General features: G+C 37.6%; 2 protein-coding genes across 2 annotated transcripts; both read right to left on the reverse strand.

Annotated features, from left to right (window-relative positions):
• Nucleotides 1–882: 882 nt before the first annotated feature.
• Nucleotides 883–2,532, reverse strand: LOC307010304 (uncharacterized protein; the record flags this gene model as incomplete). Its single annotated transcript, XM_079634863.1, has 1 exon — nt 883–2,532. The coding sequence occupies one exon, from the start codon at nt 2,530–2,532 to the stop codon at nt 883–885; it is 1,650 nt and encodes a 549-aa protein (XP_079490989.1).
• A 5,731-nt stretch (nt 2,533–8,263) lies between these two features.
• dhrs7ca (dehydrogenase/reductase (SDR family) member 7Ca) lies at nt 8,264–19,723 on the reverse strand (the record flags this gene model as incomplete). Its single annotated transcript, XM_079634875.1, has 7 exons — nt 8,264–8,473; nt 8,605–8,760; nt 9,043–9,135; nt 9,220–9,430; nt 9,533–9,645; nt 13,794–13,950; nt 19,640–19,723. 7 exons carry the CDS (start codon nt 19,721–19,723, stop codon nt 8,271–8,273), a joined length of 1,017 nt encoding a protein of 338 aa, XP_079491001.1. The 3' UTR covers nt 8,264–8,270.
• Between the last annotated feature and the right edge of the window lie 497 nt (nt 19,724–20,220).

Below are 20,220 nucleotides of genomic sequence, written 5' to 3' on the forward strand. Positions count from 1 at the left end.
TATTATATTGTCTGCTATATTATTAAATACATGCAATTGGTTGATGAAACATTTATTAAAATTAAGGTACAATTTGTACAAAACGAAATTCGCTTTAAGGAAAGGCACAAAGCAAAACTTATATGAAGTGGTAAAAATCATTTCTGACGATTTACAAAACAAAACTTCATTAGGTGGTAAAAACCATGTCTCCCGATGTATTGCGCATATTATGATCCTATCTAAAAAAATTATTTATTTTTGTTTTTTTTTATGTTTGTAAAAAATATTTTAATAACACGGTTTTGGCGGTTATAGAGTTCTAATGACGGTGTTTAACTATAACCGTCGGTCTCACGGTTATATACTAACCGTCACACCCCTAGCTGTAGGTCTGTCCCTCACAGACTCGTTTTCATCCACGTAACATTCAATACGGCGTCTACCCTGACCAAGATCTATAGCAAACCGTCTGTCATATAAAACCCACACAAACGCACAGCAAATATAGAGAAAACAGGATTTTCATCTCTTCGCCAATACGCTGTTTCCATTCACCAAAATAACCTGGTTATCGGTTAAATTTTTATCACTGGATAAAGCCAAGCCCCGCTCTATAGTTTTCACATTAGAAAAGCTTTTTACTCAGAAATTTTCCACCATACCAAGTCCAAGGGAGTGATTTATCTTGTTAAATAATTTCACTTCAAATAAAGATTGTATGAATTACATCATTACACCATTAAGTCGCGACAAGAGACTTAAAAAAATGCAACAATTAACATTTTGTCAGAACCTCTAGTAAATAAAAAATAAATATGAAATAGTAAAACTTTTTTTTCAGTTTTTTCAGTTTTTCAGTTTTTTCAGAATCGTGCAGCTCTAATAGATAATGAATAATACTCACACAGAGTCAAGGCATCCATCACTGAACATAGGGGATTTAATCATGGAGTTGTTACTCTTCATTGACACACAGCTGAATCCTGGAGATTGTCCATCACTGAACACAGGGGGATTAATCATGGAGTTGTTACTCTTCATGGACACACAGCTGAATCCTGGAGATTGTCCATCACTGAACACAGGGGGATTAATCATGGAGTTGTTACTCTTCATGGACACACAGCTGAATCCTGGAGATTGTCCATCACTGAACACAGGGGGATTAATCATGGAGTTGTTACTCTTCATGGACACACAGCTGAATCCTGGAGATTGTCCATCACTGAACACAGGGGGATTAATCATGGAGGTGTAACTCTTCATGGACACACAGCTGAATTCTGGAGATTGTCCATCACTGAACACAGGGGGATTAATCATGGAGTTGTTACTCTTTATAGACACACAGCTGAATTCTGGAGATTGTCCATCACTGAACACAGGGGGATTAATCATGGAGTTGTTACTCTTTATAGACACACAGCTGAATTCTGGAGATTGTCCATCACTGAACATAGGGGGATTAATCATGGAGGTGTAACTCTTCATGGACACACAGCTGGATACTGGAGATTGTTCATCACTGAACATAGGGGGATTAATCATGGAGTTGTTACTCTTCATGGACACACAGCTGGATACTGGAGATTGTTCATCACTGAACATAGGGGGATTAATCACGGAGTTGTTACTCTTCATAGACACACAGCTGAATCCTGGAGATTGTCCATCACTGAACATAGGGGGATTAATCACGGAGTTGTTACTCTTCATAGACACACAGCTGAATCCTGGAGATTGTCCATCACTGAACACAGGGGGATTCATCACGGAGTTGTTACTCTTCATAGACACACAGCTGAATCCTGGAGATGGTCCATCACTGAACACAGGGGGATTAATCATGGAGGTGTAACTCTTCATAGACACACAGCTGGATACTGGAGATTGTTCATCACTGAACATAGGGGGATTAATCATGGAGTTGTTACTCTTCATGGACACACAGCTGGATACTGGAGATGGTCCATCACTGAACACAGGGGGATTAATCATGGAGTTGTTACTCTTTATAGACACACAGCTGGATACTGGAGATTGTCCATCACTGAACACAGGGGGATTAATCATGGAGTTGTTACTCTTTATAGACACACAGCTGAATCCTGGAGATGGTCCATTACTGAACACAGGGGGATTAATCATGGAGTTGTTACTCTTCATAGACACACAGCTGAATCCTGGAGATTGTTCATCACTGAACATAGGGGGATTAATAAACATAGAGTTGTTGCTCTTCATGGACACACAGCTGAATCCTGGAGATTGTCCATCACTGAACACAGGGGGATTAATCATGGAGTTGTTACTCTTCATGGACACACAGCTGGATACTGGAGATTGTCCATCACTGAACACAGGGGGATTAATCATGGAGGTGTAACTCTTCATGGACACACAGCTGGATACTGGAGATTGTCCATCACTGAACACAGGGGGATTAATCATGGAGGTGTAACTCTTCATGGACACACAGCTGGATACTGGAGATGCTGCTCTCTGATTGTGAATAGAAGCCTCCTCCTCTTTTTCCTCATTCACACTCATTTTACAGGCAGGTTTCGGTTTCTCTTCTTACCCGATGACATATTTGATTTCAGGCCTGTACGTGCCAAGAAAAAACAAGAATAATACATAGAATTTTGACAATTAAATTAAATTGAATCTCTTGGGTTTTACTAGATGCTGGGATTTTATTTTTGTTATGATATAAATTTTTAATATACCGCAATACCGGTATATTAATCATAATAAATTAAGTATTTATTTACAGATAACATGGAACCAGATAAAATTGAACAAACGTCGTTAACCTCACAGGAAGAACGGTTGTTTATAACTTTGAGAGAACGTTAGCTAACATTAGTTATGAGAATGTTTCCAGTAAGCTGGGATACAGTAATGTGAACTAGCTAGGCCCACTCAACTTTTTTTTTAATGAAATTTCGCTATTTGTTATTGAAAATATAATTTACATGATCCATGTTATTCATAAATGAATGTGACGAGACAATAAACGCGTTATGTTTTTAACATATTAGACAAACAAATAAAAGTGAATGTAGCCTAAGTTCAAGACATGGTTATGGCCTTGTTCTCAGCCCAATATATGTTGCTCTTGTTTCTCGTTACATCGTTTTATTTAGTTATTAATGTTTTCAGTTAACAGCACAGCAAGTTACAATTAGAAATACAATACGTGTAGGCTACGTTTATCCATTTGCATGAGAAGGCGATTACAGTTTTCACCATGAAGTAAGTTAGCAGTTAGCTAACAATTAGCGTATTAGAGTTTGACATATAACGTTATTACACGCAAATGCTTTATCTAGGCTATAGGTAGATTGTATTGATAATGCTATTGATATTATAGATATTAAAGGGTTAGTTCACCCAAAAATGAAAATAATGTCATTAATGACTCATCCTCATGTCGTTCTAAGCCCGTAAGACCTCCGTTCATCTTCGGAACACAGTTTAACCCTCAGGGGTCTGAGGTGTTTTCTGGGTCCTGAAGGTGTTCTGACATGCTCTAACATTTGTGCTTATTTCTGTTACTTGTGACATTTTCATGACTAAAGTATTATTACACTGCATTCATCACAAACTCTGCTACAATAATATGTCAGCAGCATGTATGTAAAAGTTTGTAGTTTTGAGATAATAACATTTATGCGTGGTTTGTGAAAATGACCCAAAAAAAAGTCACTGAAATAATGTCATGAAACACAAACTAATTATTTCTTCGCAAGGCTTTTGAAAATTGTATCACGTAGCCTAGAATATTTGCTCCAAAACTATGTGAAAATCATCCTGAATACTCATTCAGATAAGACAATATATTGATTTAAAATTTGTATGACATGTTTTGTGTAAGAAAGCTTTATGCGAGGAGGCGTTAACCACCATGAATATTGAGTGTTTCACACCTGAGAGAGACAAAGAGCCTCCCATAATGGCCCTATCAGGAGCTCTCAGGCACTATCATTACATTACCTTGCACAAAGAATGAGGAGATTTAAAAAAGAACGGCTTTTTGATTGTTTGAATTTATTTACAACACAACATAATCCAAAGATACACAACAAATGGCAAAAAGCACATTATTTAACACACTGAACTAAAGACAGAGACTTAACCAGTCACACACCTTTCCTTTCCTGAAACATAGTGCATAGCCTACCTGTCATTTCCAAGGTGTTTGATTTTTCACTTTACCTCCTCATGCTCATGTTGAAGTCAGCAGGATGGGTAGCTACCTAAAATATATATATATATATAAAAAAGCTGTGAACATGCTGATATCAAGAAGAAACCAGGGCTGCATGATTGTGGGAATACATTTTAGATTTCTGGTGAAAATTCCTTTTTAAAATTTACAAAATACACACACACACACACACATACATATATATATATATACATTTGTTGTGCCTTGTAAGCATATACCTGCAGGGCTGAATCAAATAATAAGAACAATAGTAGGCTATAGCAGGCATAGTTAAAAAGGAACACTTCAGTAACACTACACTAGAGAAAAACATATTGATTATCATATGTTACTTCAAATGTTTACAATCGATATGACGTTATGAAATGAGATTGGAGTAAAATCATGGTGCGTTTTGCTTTTCAAACGCACGTCGCGCGACTGACTCAAACACACAGCGCGTGCAGGGGACATTCACTGAAGCATCGAGCAACAGTTCAATGGCAGTATGAAGTTTATGCAACAATAACACTTACTAATATAATTCAGGATTATTTCTTACCTTAAAATCGTTCTTGTCTTCAAATCGCGATCTTCTTCTTCAGATGTAAACCCAATAATCTCACAGCACGTCTTCCAAACTCGACGCCTGCAGGACTGATAAAGTTTGCCGCTTTGTTGTTGAGGTAATGGGGGCGTTCGCGCGACACATGGACGATTTGCATCTCTATATGTTTTGCGCGTGTGGGTGTGGTCACATTAAAACTAATGAGGAAGGGTTAGAGAAACTGAATATCTTGTTGGTTTTATACAAATTACTTAAACAGAGAATATTTGTTTTCGTTTTGAATCAGATAATTTAAAACTACACACTTAAATGATTATAAATATATAGAGCTCACAAATGTGTGACAAGTATTCGCTGAGTTTTTTAAATGTTTAGAGACGTGCTCAAGAAAAAAAAGTTCACGAGACGGAGAGGCAGAATGCACACCCTGTTTAGTTTCTTTATTTTACAAAAGCACAACGTTTTGTTTTGATTGTAAGTGGACACATACAAAAGTAGACATCTCACAGATTCTTTTTTCATTTTTATTAAGTCTGTATGACCATATATGACGGAGTATTTTAAGTTTATTCAGCTGCTATTTAAAAAAAAACGCGCAAATCACGCCGGCGTGATTGCCGACCCCAGGGGGTTAAGATATTTTAGATTTAGTCCGAGAGCTTTCTGTCTCTCCATTGAAACTGTATATACAGTATACTGTGTCCATGTCCATAAAGGTAATAAAAACATCATCAAAGTAGTCCATGTGACCTCAGTGGGTTAGTTAGAAGTTTTTGAAGCATCGAAAATACTTTTTGTTCCAAAAATAACACAAAATAAGACTTTATTCAGCATTGTATTCTCTCCCTTGTCTGTTGTCAATCCTTCACAGTTACGCTGATGGCGTAAGACGCTGATGACGTGTTATCTGGTGCGCTCGAGCTTCATTTATAAACTGAGGGAAACGCACGCTGTAAAAGTGTCTCATCCGCGACATGCACATTTACGCACCATTAAAAAAAATTATATCCACGCAAACAATGTAGAATAGCTTGAATATAGCGTGCGTCTCCCTCAGACTGTAAACGAAGCTCGGGCGCACCGGATAACACGTCATCAGCGTCTTCCGTCAGCAGCGTCACTGCGGAGTCCTGAACGCAGATTGACAATAGGGATGTTGCGGTGACGGATTTTTTCCACCGGTTAATCGACGTGTAAAAAAACCGGTAATCCCGGTGTCACCGAGGTTGCGTGTCGGGGATTTCGGGTGGCCGAAAATGCGGACGTGCACACGTCTCAATTTACTTTCACTTTAATTAGCGGCAATTCAGTAGCATTTGTTTGAATTAATCATGGGTTAATATATTTTTATTCTTAATAAAAATACACAAAACAATAAGACACTCGCTTGTATTATACACATCTTTATTGCAAAATGAATAATAACTTAACACACCATGTAAAAACTAAACAAAAGCACTTATGAAACACCTTTAGTGCATTTATTAACAAAACGAACCACTGCACACATCGTGCAAGTATCAAACAAGAAATTATATTTTTAAAAAATCACTATTCGTTAAATAAAGCAAAACGAATCAAAAAAAAAAAAAAAAAAAAAAAACACCGCACAACCATCGAATATGAAACGAACGAACATCAAAAACTTCGTTAAATAAGGTAGCCTACCCGAATAATCACTGGACATTTTTCCAAATAGGTGCTTTTGCTTTTTCTCTTTGAAACCAGATCTTCCGCCATCCTTTGCCAGTTAGCTCGCCTCACTCTCCTCAAATGATAAATGAAATCGGACACCTGCTGCTTTACTGCGGCGCTCGTTCCGCTTACGCTAAATTACGAAGCACGTAGTCACTAACTGAATTAAGTGCTTTATTACTATAGGCTAAAACTTCAACACGATGGGGACGGTGCCGGTGGTCACGTGCTATGACCGGTAGGTGGGTTAAACACCGTGTATCACCGGTAACACCGACTATCGCAACAAGCCTAATTGACAACAGACCCGGGAGAGAATACAATGCTGAATAAAGTCTTATTTTGTGTTATTTTTGGACCAAAAAGTATTTTCGATGCTTCAAAAACTTCTAACTAACCCACTGATGTCACATGGACTACTTTGATGATGTTTTTATTACCTTTATGGACATGGACAGTATACTGTATATACAGTTTCAATGGAAGGACAGAAAGCTCTCGGACTAAATCTAAAACTGTGTTCCGAAGATGAACGGAGGTCTTACGGGCTTAGAACGACATGAGGGTGAGTCATTAATGACTAAACGTTTTAACAAAACTTACCGTGACATTTGAGGACATTTCTGATCTTTGAATTTTCTGAAATGGCGTCTGTTGTCTGAATCGACCGCTTTCGGTTTCACTTTGGAATGAGCGTGATGACGTTGAGCTACGTGCTCTCTACGTACTGCAACTGCACTGACTGGACTAGCGAAGTGCATAAATTGCTATTATGTGCACTGGCATTTTTGTAAATATTTTGAATACCGTTATATACTTTGTTTTATTAAAAGACGTTACAATAAAGCACACAAAAAACGAGAAAAAAAGTGCCACTTCAAATGGAATAAAGTAGTAAGTACTTATTCATTTCAAAAGTAAATTATAAATGAATTAATAAATTGCTTTATAACTGACAGATGAATTGAGTTAATTAGGGCGATGTCGGACAATAAGCTTTAATATGTAACAGTTAGCCTATGTCTTTCTTACTACATCACAAGCAGGTCTATGCAATCACCATAGCTGGATTATAACGTGTTTTTCATGTCACAGAGGAGAGCGGGATAGTTGTAAAAGCAGGAACCACACACAAAAATATTTGCATCCGTTTGAGACAGAATGAATAACGTTATTTTCTCTTACCGTCGCAGTCGAGAGTGATTGTGAAACGCTGATTCTGTCTGTCGTGAATCACACACAGATTCGAGGCGTCAGTACATGATGATCCACAACATGTGTGTTTGAGTCGTTGACTGTTCTTGTATTCTCGAGTGAACCGAAACATGAAGTTTACAGACAGCAAGTGTCGCGCCATGATGGGACGTCACCAAACAGTGTGTATATTAACAACAACAGCAGAGGGCGCTGTGATCATGTTTATTCCTCTCTCACATCCAATATAATACAAGCCTACACTTGAACCTGTCATCAATACAGTAGTCTCAGAAGAAAGTATTGATTGCTAGATTTTCAATGGATGAAAAAAAAAAAAAAAAATACACGACTGTAGGCAATATATGGGGGTTGTTCCCCATAGTATCGAAAATTGTGTCACATTTTGATACTTTTCAAGCTATCTTATCGAAGTTAAATTCCAGTATCAACAATATTGGGCCAATTTTTATTTATTTTTTCACAGCATGCCGTGACTGAAAAAAGTATGGGAAACACAGGCTAAGATAAGATAAGATAAGATAAGATAAGATCGATTATCTTTTAATTGTATAGCACTACAGCACAATGACACGTTCTTTTACACAGTGTTGTCCTTCAATCCTCAGACATCTCAGTGTTTCTGACTCCTGCTGCCATGATGGAGAAGAACAGGTTTGGGAAGAGAGATCTGGCATAGAAAGCTGCTTTAGGGATGAAGGAGCGGGACATTAAAATCTCCTTCTTCTTGCTACTCAGAGTCTCCAGGATCTCAGTGGCCATTTCTTCAGCGTTCACACCAAAGGACTTCGCTTTGAGGTCTGCAGTTTCCAGTCAGTGTCCAAGCAGAAGGTCCAGGGGAACATAGTGGACAACACAAACAAACAAGTAAGATGTTTTGAGCTACAAACCGTGATCTTTACATCATGAACTGACGGTGACGTTCACTCACGTGTCCACATGGGTTTTGCTGCGTCCTCGTCCTTTGAGTTTGTGTCTGCAGTTTTTATGAAGTTGTGGTTGACGGTGCTGACGGTTATCCCATATTCCTGAAGCTCAGCCCGCAGACACTCAAAGAAAACCTGAACGGCATGCTTGGACGCAGCATCTGAACAATGAACGTCTTACACTGACAAAGATATCTAAATATTCCAAATGCAGTGATTTATTGCTGATTAACTCTATGAACAATAAAGGAATAGTTCACCCAAAAGTAAAACTCATCATGTCATTTCAAACTCATTTTAATGATCTTTAAGCTGGAAAAGAGCTGCATTAACATTCTTCAAACTTTCTCCTGATGTGTTTCATTCAGAAAATAACAGCATGCATGTTTTGAGCGACATGAATGTGAGTAAATGATGAAATAATTGATCCCTTTAAAACTCACAGGTGGCGCGGAAGGGCACCGTCAGTTTCCCCTGAATGCTGTTGACTAGAAGAATGTGACCCGTTCTTCTGGAGATCAGAGACGGAAGAACACCTGTGGCCGTGAATAAGATTAGTTTAAAACGCTTGAACACAACTGAAAGTTATTGTTGACAGCTGTGTTGGAGTCATATTTTACCCTTAACCAGTGTGACGGGCCCAAAGTAGTTGACGTCCATGACAATCCTGTCCATCTGGAGGGACAGACTGTGTACAGGAGCCTTCACCTTCATACTGGTGTTGAAGACGAGGACATCCAGACAGCCGTAACTCTCCAGGATCTCAGAGACCATCTCAGGAACGCTCTCCATGTTACTGAAGTCCAGCTCCACCAGTTTGGGTGGAAATGTCTAAGCAGTAAAGTTAGAATTGAACCCCACATATTACAACCACAATATGGCTGAATATTTCAGACAGTTCTTTCATATTGCTAATGGTAATTCTGCACTCACAAGTGTTGGATCTGATTCACTCATCAGACGCTCACCAAGAGTCTCCAACTTTTCCCAGTTATTTCCACAAAGGATCAGTCTGGCTCCACCAGTATGGAAGAGTTTTGCACATTCTAAAATGACCACAATGTAAAAAAAACACACAGTTCAACCTAACAATATGCAATTCATCTGCACACATGTGTCATCATGCTTCATCACAGGCTCACAAGGATGATTATTTTAGAGGAGACCAGTCTATCATTCCTAACATGCAGTACATTCTCATGTCCTCATTATATATGTCTCAATACTGGATAATATATTCCACCGTTTTTTAAAGATAAAATTATATGAGTTTTCAATTATCATATTGTGTTAAAGCTGCCGTCCGTAACTTTTTTAGGTAAAAAATTCTCCCAAAAAATGTTTTGAACAAGTACATAACCAGACAGTGTTCAAAACTATCTGCTTGCCTTAGCTCGATTCAAAACGGTAAGCTTGTAATAATGTTTTTAATTCCATTTGGATTTCCGCGGGAAATTCGAGCATCTCTTTGCGCCATTACGTCACATGTGTACACAAAAAGAAGGTGTATCGGCTAGTATAGGCTATATTGCGTGTGAGGCTGTTGGAGGTGGAGATTTGTAGCCTTTTCTCACAGCACTTAATATAATTAAACTTTGCAATTTGACGGCGGATCCAGAAAGGTTCAAACGACAATCACCAGTGACAACGAGATTCACCCGATGTAAAATGCAAAAGACTTCGGAGTGGCTACCGAAAAAAAGATACTGCAATGCAAACAAAGATAAATATTGGAAGGGCATTTGAAAGGTGGCGTGAACTCTGTGTTTTGAAGGGGTTCTCTTCCGTGATCACTTAACATAACATAAAAAAATAAAATGAAAAAAAAAATAATTTAATCCTCTCTTGTCTGGCTTATGCTACTCTGAGCAATGACTGAACTTTGTATTTTGAGCACTTCTTGCGTTGTTTTTGCCTCTTCACGATGACTCGCTTGCTGTAGTCCTCAGTTGTAAGTCGCTTTGGATAAAAGTGTCTGCTAAATGGCTAAATGTAAATGTAAAATGGTCGCAGGTTTTTCTGTTGGACAGGTAGGCTACGAAATTTCAAAGGTTCAATTAAGTAACAGTAGCGCTCTTGTTCGCTTCATTCAGTTACTGTTAAAGTTAACGATTTGATAACAAAGTATAATTTTTCACGGTTTGACGTGATATGATAAGCCTATATTTAATTAGCGCGATTTACTGCAATGCTTTTTTCCCCTTAGTTGGTCAGAACAAAAGTGGATGTTACTGACTTGTTCATAGGACATTTTCCGGTGAAAAATGAATTATTATGTTGGTCATACTTCCAAAAAGTAGAATCTGTGATTCTGAATGCCAGTATCCACACCAGCGCGGTGACTGACAGCCGCACATTCTCCTCAACACATTGTGTTCATCCGCACTGTGCCGTGTCGAGGCACAACCCACGTAAAGTTGATAATTCTGCGAATAACTGCGATTGCAGATTTCAAACAGTGATGGCGACAAAGAGGAAAAGCTACGGACTGCAGCTTTAATATTAAATTTGTTCTCTACTTTGGTTTAAGCTGTATGGAGACAGATTAGAATCATTAATAATTCACGCAGAAAACCTGATTTACACATGCGTAGACAATTTCACATGCATGAAACCTAATTCACGTACACACAAAAAAAAAAATACACGTGCGTGGAAAAAATGTTCCCCACAAAAACCAATTCACATGCGCAAAATACATTTATATATTCATAAAATACATTTCACAAATGCAAAACACAATTCGTAGATATACAACTGTGTGCAAAAACCTTTGAGTGTTTAAAATGTACGAGTTTATCCCTGAATGTAGATGTGCAATCGTCATTCACGTGTGAATCGCCTCGGATGTGTGTGTGTGTTTTTTTGAGACTTTCCTGGCAGAGCTCTTGACCCACGCGGGTCAGTCGTACTCTTTAGCCAATCAGATGCGAGCTTACCATTCAACCAATCATATATGGAATCCCCTGAGAGTGCATTCGAGGAGCACGGTTCTGCGCACCATTTGCGCAATACGGATTAATTAGAACGGAAATGAAGCTTTCAATCCAGCGAAGAACGGGTACGAGTTTAGTTTATTTAATAAAAGTCTGAGTATACACGGTTTATCGTTTACACCAGGGGTGCCCAATCCTGCTCCTGGCGATCGACTGTCCTGCACAGTTCATCTCCAACCCTAATCAAACACACCTGAAGCAAACAATTAAGGTCTTCAGAGCACGTCAGGATCACTTGAAAATTAAAGGCAGGTGTGTTTGATTAGGGTTGGAGATGAACTGTGCAGGACAGTAGTGGTGGGCAGATCGAGGCTTCGTGAAGTAATGAAACAGTTGAACCAAATGTGCCATATTGTTTCGAGGCTTCGAATCAATCCGACACCCGTCTCCACGGTGACACCTAGTGGTCACTTGCAGGTGTTGATACTGAAACAACCTTGAGCCATTACATTTTTTTTTTTTTTTTTTTTATCATTGTATTTTTCTAATATGTGACTTGTAACCTATAAAAAATCCTCTCGAAAGGGACACTTGTTGCTGGCATGCAAAGACATTTTTTTAGCTAGGACATACAAATGAGGAAAGATTACTGCTCTCTCTTTCCAGTAAGTTAGTGGATCATGAGTTCTGGGCATCTATCTATCCAAATCTATCTATCTATGTATCTATCTATATGAATCTATCTATGTATCTAGATATGTATCTATAATCTATCTATGTACCTAGATATGCATCTAATATCTGTATTTATATATGTAGGCTATCTATAAACTATCTATAGCCTATATGTATCTATCTATTAATCTAGCTGTCTATATTTATATCTATCTATTGATGTGTCACTATGTAGGCTATACTCTGTCTGTCTCTAGCCTATCAGTCAATGTGTTGTGTGTAAATTTAAATGTAAGCCTAGCCTATAGCTAACTAATCAAATCGCACTATGTCACTATATCACCAAAAATCCGCTATCTCAAAATCAAACTGTAAACGATAAACCGTGTATACTCAGACTTTTATTAAATAAACTAAACTCGTACCCGTTCTTCGCTGGATTGAAAGCTTCATTTCCGTTCTAATTAATCCGTATTGCGCAAATGGTGCGCAGAACCGTGCTCCTCGAATGCACTCTCAGGGGATTCCATATATGATTGGTTGAATGGTAAGCTCGCATCTGATTGGCTAAAGAGTACGACTGACCCGCGTGGGTCAAGAGCTCTGCCAGGAAAGTCTCAAAAAAACACACACACACATCCGAGGCGATTCACACGTGAATGACGATTGCACATCTACATTCAGGGATAAACTCGTACATTTTAAACACTCAAAGGTTTTTGCACACAGTTGTATATCTACGAATTGTGTTTTGCATTTGTGAAATGTATTTTATGAATATATAAATGTATTTTGCGCATGTGAATTGGTTTTTGTGGGGAAACATTTTTTCCAAGCACGTGAATTTTTTTGTGTGTACGTGAATTAGGTTTCATGCATGTGAAATTGTCTACGCATGTGTAAATCAGGTTTTCTGCGTGAATTATTAATGATTCTAATCTGTCTCCATACAGCTGAGCTTGATGACATTTTTACCTTGCTATTTTTGTTTGAATTGAAATGAATTTATACATTTTTCTTATATATGTCCTCAACATCTATTTTCCATCCTGTTATTCTTCATCAGGGTTTGAGTCTGTTTCTGTTTCATTTTGGACACATGTTAATTTCAGTTCCCTGCTTCATTTCCTCATTTGTTGTCATGCTGTGCACCTGATTCTTGTTCAGTGCGTTATTAGCCTGTGTTTGTTCATATGCCCTCAGTTTGTTTAGTCTTAACTTTCAATCCCTCAATGATCAATGGCTAACTTTAGCTCTCCATTTTTATCCTGCTAAATCATTTTCATCTAAATTTCATACCAAATTGTAAGTAATAAAGTTAAGATCATATTTCTATATTTACACATTTCTGATTTACCCTTTTATAGAACTTCTTCCTTAAAATTCCAGTAGATACATAATAATAAATAATTTTTCAATTTTTCTAAATTTTCATACCAAATTGTAGTAATAAAGTTAAGATCATATTTCTATATTTACACATTTCTGATTTACCCTATTATAGAACTTCTTCCTTGTAGAGACATATTAATTTTAAGGTACTGCATGACAGGAATGATCCAGTTGTTCTGAAAAAGCAGCACCATTTCCGAGTGTTGAGAGTGAATCCGTAATAAGCATCACTTTGTTCCTCACAGTTGTCTTGGAGAAATGCCGGAGTATCAGACTGTAGAGATGAAAGACACCAGCTGCGACCACCAGCACTGAGAGCACAGGCCAAACTGAGGTCACATCCAGCCTCTGAAAGACACATTCAAACCATCGAAATATGAAATATTTTAACATTTGCTCACTCTAACGTCATTTCAAACCAGTATGACTTCTTTTCTGGAAAAAACCCCATTAAATTATACAGTTTTGATGACATATTGAAGAATGTCATGTAATGGGATTTCACTGCAACCAGGGTCTCAAAAGCTCCAAAAGGTCAAACACATTATCAATATCCGTTTACAGATTTATTAAACTCCTTTGGGGTCAAGCAAAACGTTAGTGGTCCCACTCATCGTCTTAATCATACTCTAGATTTAATTATATCATATGGAACCGATCCAACCGATATAGATATTATACCGCAAAGTAATGATGTCACTGATCATTACATGGTAACTTGCATACTACGTACGGCTGAAATGTGTCATGTTGCGCCACGTTATCGACCAGGCAGAACAATCCTTCCAACCACTATAGATAGATTCTTGAATAGCTTACCTGATCTATCTCCGCTCCTCAGTGAACCCAAACAAACAGATGAGCTAGAGGAAATGACTAGCAGTATGAGCACCATTTTCTCTAGTACATTAGAAACTGTTGCACCAATTAGACTAAAAAAGGTTAGAGAGAAAACTAAAGCACCATGGTACAACAGTGCTACGCATGTTATCAAGAGAGAAACTCGTAACTTAGAGCGCAAATGGAAACAAACTAATTTAGAGGTCTTTAGAATCGCGTGGAAAGACAGTATGTCACGTTATAAAAAGGCTCTAAAAGCAGCCAGGGCTGAGCATCTCCGCAAACTAATAGAAAATAACCAAAACAATCCAAGGTTTTTATTTAACACTGTGGCTAGATTAACAAATAAACAGACATCACCTGAACAAAATATTCCGTTACATTTTAATAGTAATGATTTCATGAATTTCTTCACTGAGAAAATAGAAAGCATCAGAAACACAATTGTAAATGTACAATCTTTGACAGCGTCTTATGATTCAGCCTCAATTATCGCCCCTCAAGAACAACTACAGCGCTTTACAACTATAGGACAGGAAGAGCTAAATAAACTTATCACTGCATCTAAACCAACAACATGTTTATTAGATCCAATACCCACTAAACTACTGAAAGAAGTGTTACCTGTAGTGGAAGAGCCTCTTCTCAATATTATTAACTCGTCTTTATCTTTAGGACATGTTCCAAAAACATTCAAGCTAGCAGTTATAAAACCTCTTATTAAGAAACCACAATTAGATCCAAATAACCTAGCAAATTACAGACCCATTTCAAATCTTCCATTTATGTCTAAAATACTTGAAAAAGTTGTGTCCGCTCAATTGTGCTCTTTCTTGCAAGAAAACGATATCTATGAAAAGTTTCAGTCTGGATTCAGGCCACATCATAGCACAGAAACTGCGCTGGTTAAAATTACAAATGATTTACTTTTAGCTTCTGACCAAGGCTGTATCTCAATACTAGTTTTACTCGATCTTAGCGCTGCGTTTGACACTATAGATCATAAAATACTCTTAGATCGACTTCAAAATTACACTGGTGTTCAGGGACAGGCATTAAGCTGGTTTAGATCGTACCTATCAGACCGTTACCATTTTGTCCATTTAAATGGGGAAAAATCAAAGATAACGTCAGTAAATTATGGAGTGCCGCAAGGATCTGTATTAGGCCCCCTGCTATTCTCAATTTATATGCTGCCACTTGGTAATATTATAAGAAAACATGGAATAAGTTTCCACTGTTATGCTGATGACACTCAATTATATATTTCATCTAGACCAGATGATAACACTAAATTATCTAAAATGACAGAGTGTGTTAAAGATATAAAATATTGGATGACGTGTAATTTTCTTCTATTAAATTCAGATAAAACGGAGGTATTACTGATTGGTCCAAAAAACTGCCCACAAAACCTCTTACAATACAACCTTAATCTAGATGGACGTCCTGTTACTTTATCCGCTACAGTAAAAGACCTGGGTGTTATACTAGACCGCAACTTGTCTTTTGAAAATCATATTTCAAATGTCACAAGAACAGCCTTTTTCCACCTTAGAAACATTGCTAAGCTACGTAACATGCTATCAGTTTCTGATGCAGAAAAGTTAGTTCATGCATTCATGACCTCGAGACTAGATTACTGTAATGCTCTATTAGCTGGTTGTCCTGCATCCTCAATAAACAAGCTACAGTTAGTCCAAAATGCAGCCGCTAGAGTTCTTACTAGGTCAAGAAAATATGATCATATAACACCAATTTTATCATCTCTACACTGGTTACCTATTAAGTTCCGTATCAATTACAAAGTATTGTTACTGACCTATAAAGCCCTAAATGGTTTAGCTCCTGTGTATTTAAGAGATCTTCTATCGCCATATAATCCATCGCGCTCTTTAAGATCACTAAATTCGAGGCTTCTGGTCGTACCTAGGATATCTAAGTCCACTAAAGGAGGGAGGGCGTTTTCACATCTAGCTCCTAAACTCTGGAATAGCCTTCCTGATATTGTCCGAGGCTCAGACTCGCTCTACCAGTTTAAAACTAGATTAAAGACGCATCTCTTTAGCCAAGCATTCACATGATGCATCTCATACCTTTTATACTACAGTTAAATCAGATCAAATGCATTCATATTATGAACAGCAGCTACGCTAATTATTTCCCATCTGCCTTTTTTGTTGTTATCTCGGGACGCCTGTCCCGAGATAACTCAAATAGAGTTCGTCAGCTCCAGTTAGTATCCAGCCTCTCATGGAGACTTCAGATGCCCCAACGCCTGTGATGAGATGACTCGACGCCTGTGAAGAGACGACCCAACGCCGGCGATATGTTATGCCCTAAATTTCATGATTAACTAACTGTATTTTTGTATGTATATTTTTGAAATGCATTTTCTGTAAAGCTGCTTTGAAACAATGTGTATTGTGAAAAGCGCTATACAAATAAACTTGAATTGAATTGAATTGAATTGAATCCATTTGACATGCATTCTGTATTTTGTGTACCATAAAACTCTAATATTGTGGTGAAAGACAAAATATTCCAACCTGAGTTTCATATATATTTCTAAACTGGGGGATAAACATTTGTTATTCAGTGTTAGGAAAATTACACTTAGCCAAAAATAAATAATGTAATAATTGAAATAAATTGTATGTAAATGTAAAATGTTCTCCAACCAACCTTTAATTTAACAAAATGTATCTATTTTTTATTTGCTCCGAATTAAATATTGGTGATTTCTGAAATGTTGCTTTAAATAAATGGCCATATAAAAGCTTTGGGAGCTTTTATGCAATGGCAGCTCACATAATTTAGAGCAAAAATGTCCCCAAGTCCGGGAACTTCCAGAATGAAGTTGATTGCTGTGTCTGTGTGATTCAGATTAACTTTAAAGCATGCTATATTAGTCAAATATGATCCTGAACTCACTATAAAGATTCAACAGGCTTTTCCTCTCAAGGTCAAGTCTTTTTGCAACCACATCTTAAATATTTTTAAAGACTTTTCTATTTGGGGTTGTCATTTACACGTTTATTTCTGAATATAAGTATGCCTTAATATTTAACCTGAGATTTATCTTGAAGCAGAAGGTGTTATGTTCCCTTTGACAGCAATTACCTGTAATAATTAGCTTTTTTTATTTGTTTATTTGAGGCCTATGAAAGCTTTAGCCTAGAAAATATTCTTATGATGTCTTATATCATGTCCAGATATACTCTACATAATAATAAAATAGTTTCCTAAGGGAAGAGGGGGGTGATTCAGGAGGACACAGCCTCTGTTATTGTAGTTCAACAGCTAATAATGATTGTTCTTTCCTGCTTGAAAGGGTAACAAAAGTGTAGACCAATTAGAAGACGCGTACCCGCCTGCTTCTGTAACTGACAGCAGTGTCAGCCAATTAGAATAACAGCAGCGCACGCCCACAGGTCTAAGCCCCGCCCACCCGCCAGAACTGCAGTGACGCTTCCCTGTCTGTTATCAAATATAGGACTGGTTTCTTAAACAAACGTTTTTTCAGCACATGTTGACATCGCGTCACCGTTATCAGATGAGACAGCGGATCACTGTAGTGTTCAGTGCCTGTGTTTATGAGCAGAGACTCACATGAGCGCCTGATCCGTCAGATCTGATCATGTCTGATTTCGAGGAGTTCGAGAAACAGCTGAGCGAAAATCGGCAAGGTACAGTAAGACATCTGCAGTGTCCATGACCTGTGTGTGTGTGTGTGTGTGTGTGTGTGTGTGTGTGTGTGTGTGTGTGCTCTGCTTCAGTCTATTAAACAGATGCCTGGACATAACAGCATCGCATAATTAACATCAATGAGTGATGATGAATGATAAATAAACGATAGCAACTGTCACCAGACTAATATTGGTATTTTATGAACACTGTACAGAAATTACTGTAACTATTTTAATTTTAGTTTCAATATATAATTTATTACGTTTTTGCAATGTTGCTATCTGTCAATCACACATGCAACTAAATGTAGGCTACATGTTGCGTTTCTTCATAAGAACACATGCATGTAATAATTGCAGAATTGTAAATTATACATTTTTATGTATAATATTTTACACAGATATAGTTAGTGGCCCCAAAAGTATTTGTACACTTATGAACACATAAGCATTATTATATAATATAAAAATATTATTGATTAAAATCTAAATATATTAATTTCATTGCATGGATAACATAATCTCAAAGCAAGCGTCATCTGTGGTCAAATGCTACAGGAACTTTTTTCTTCATTTACTGAAGTTGCTTCAATCCCTGTTAATCAGCTGGTGTTTTGGTGATTTTTAGTGCCTGTATGAAGTGCTACAGAGGAACCACAGGTGTAGAGAATCTAAACTATCAACATCATCCACTAACATTTCACATAGTTGTTCTTATAACATTTTTCTTAGGCGTCTTAAATACATCATTGAAAACCTAATAAATATATATTCTGGTGTCACTATTGCCCTGTTCATTGGGGAAGAAGAGCAAGTCCAAACCTATTCAGGTGTATGGCTGATGTAATACCAAATGTAGCGTTTAATATACAGCTTATATTAGAAGTAATAATTACCGCTTTTACTCTCTTTTGGCTTCGTTGAAAGCATAGTGAGATCAGTATCATGTTTTGATTGTGACAAGTGTATTGTTAGTGGCTTTTATGTACACAGTGACATCTGATATGATATGATACTGATATGATATATAGATACTGAGCTGATTGCATAATTATACTTGATCAAGTATAATGAATGTAGGCCTTGCAAATGTTTATACAAAACAGATTCCTTCTGCAATTCTTTCATAAATAGGTGAGTTCTTTCTTGTGATTAAATGTGTGTTTGACAGATGGCAACAAATGCAAATTCTTTATTAAATACTTGTAATGTAATAATATCATTGTTGTGGCAAAAATTAATTAAACAAACATCACTGCGTAAGAGACACTCAGAGTCAAATTATAAAATAAAAGTATTTATTCTTGCAAGAATAGGAGCAGTCTAATACACAGTTGTTACCCTGTGCAGAAGAGTGACACACCCCCAGACAGACTGAACCACCTTTTTATCCTAGCTCTTCCAAGGTCTTCTTCCCCCAGAGCCTTCCTCCCAGTAGTTTTCCATAGACAAAGGAACCATATCTAGTTTAGATTCGTCACTAGTTGGCCCACTAAGCCCCCCTGCACCGAATGGCCTTCTGACACCGGGGTCAGAGGTCCTTGTTCGTCTGTTTTCTGGAGTGTCTCCCGCTTCTGCCTCCCCAGGTACATAAACACATAAATCTGAGAGCAGTTCCCTGTTCTCACACCGTACTGCAAATGGCAAAAACACATGACATTCATTTGCAATCTACTAAGAGTCAATGAAAAATAAAACAAGTCAATGAAACATAAAATCTTGCCATAACATCATATTATCAAACCATCTCGTGTAAATACGGCAAGCATACAAGTGAAAAATCCCATAGACTTCGAGCCATATCTAGACAATCTTACTTGAGGGTTCTTTTGATTTGAGCTAGTATCACCCAGAACAACTGCAGAGCTATTAAAGGGGAACTATGCAGTGTTTAGCTTAACTGAACAGCTTCAGAGTCATTGGAATGGTTATATTACTTTTTTCGGGTTGAACGGTGGCCGTCTCGCTTCCCCCTGGTGCCTGTGAGCGGAAAAACCACCCTTGCAACTTTGGCGTCAGCGCCAGGAAGTATCGCGTGATATCAGGTCTTGCGATGTAACTAATTGCTTTACGCAAAAAAAATCTGCTA

The sequence above is a fragment of the Phoxinus phoxinus genome, assembly GCF_949152265.1.
Source record: "Phoxinus phoxinus genome assembly, chromosome: 1".
Lineage (NCBI taxonomy): Eukaryota > Metazoa > Chordata > Actinopteri > Cypriniformes > Leuciscidae > Phoxinus > Phoxinus phoxinus.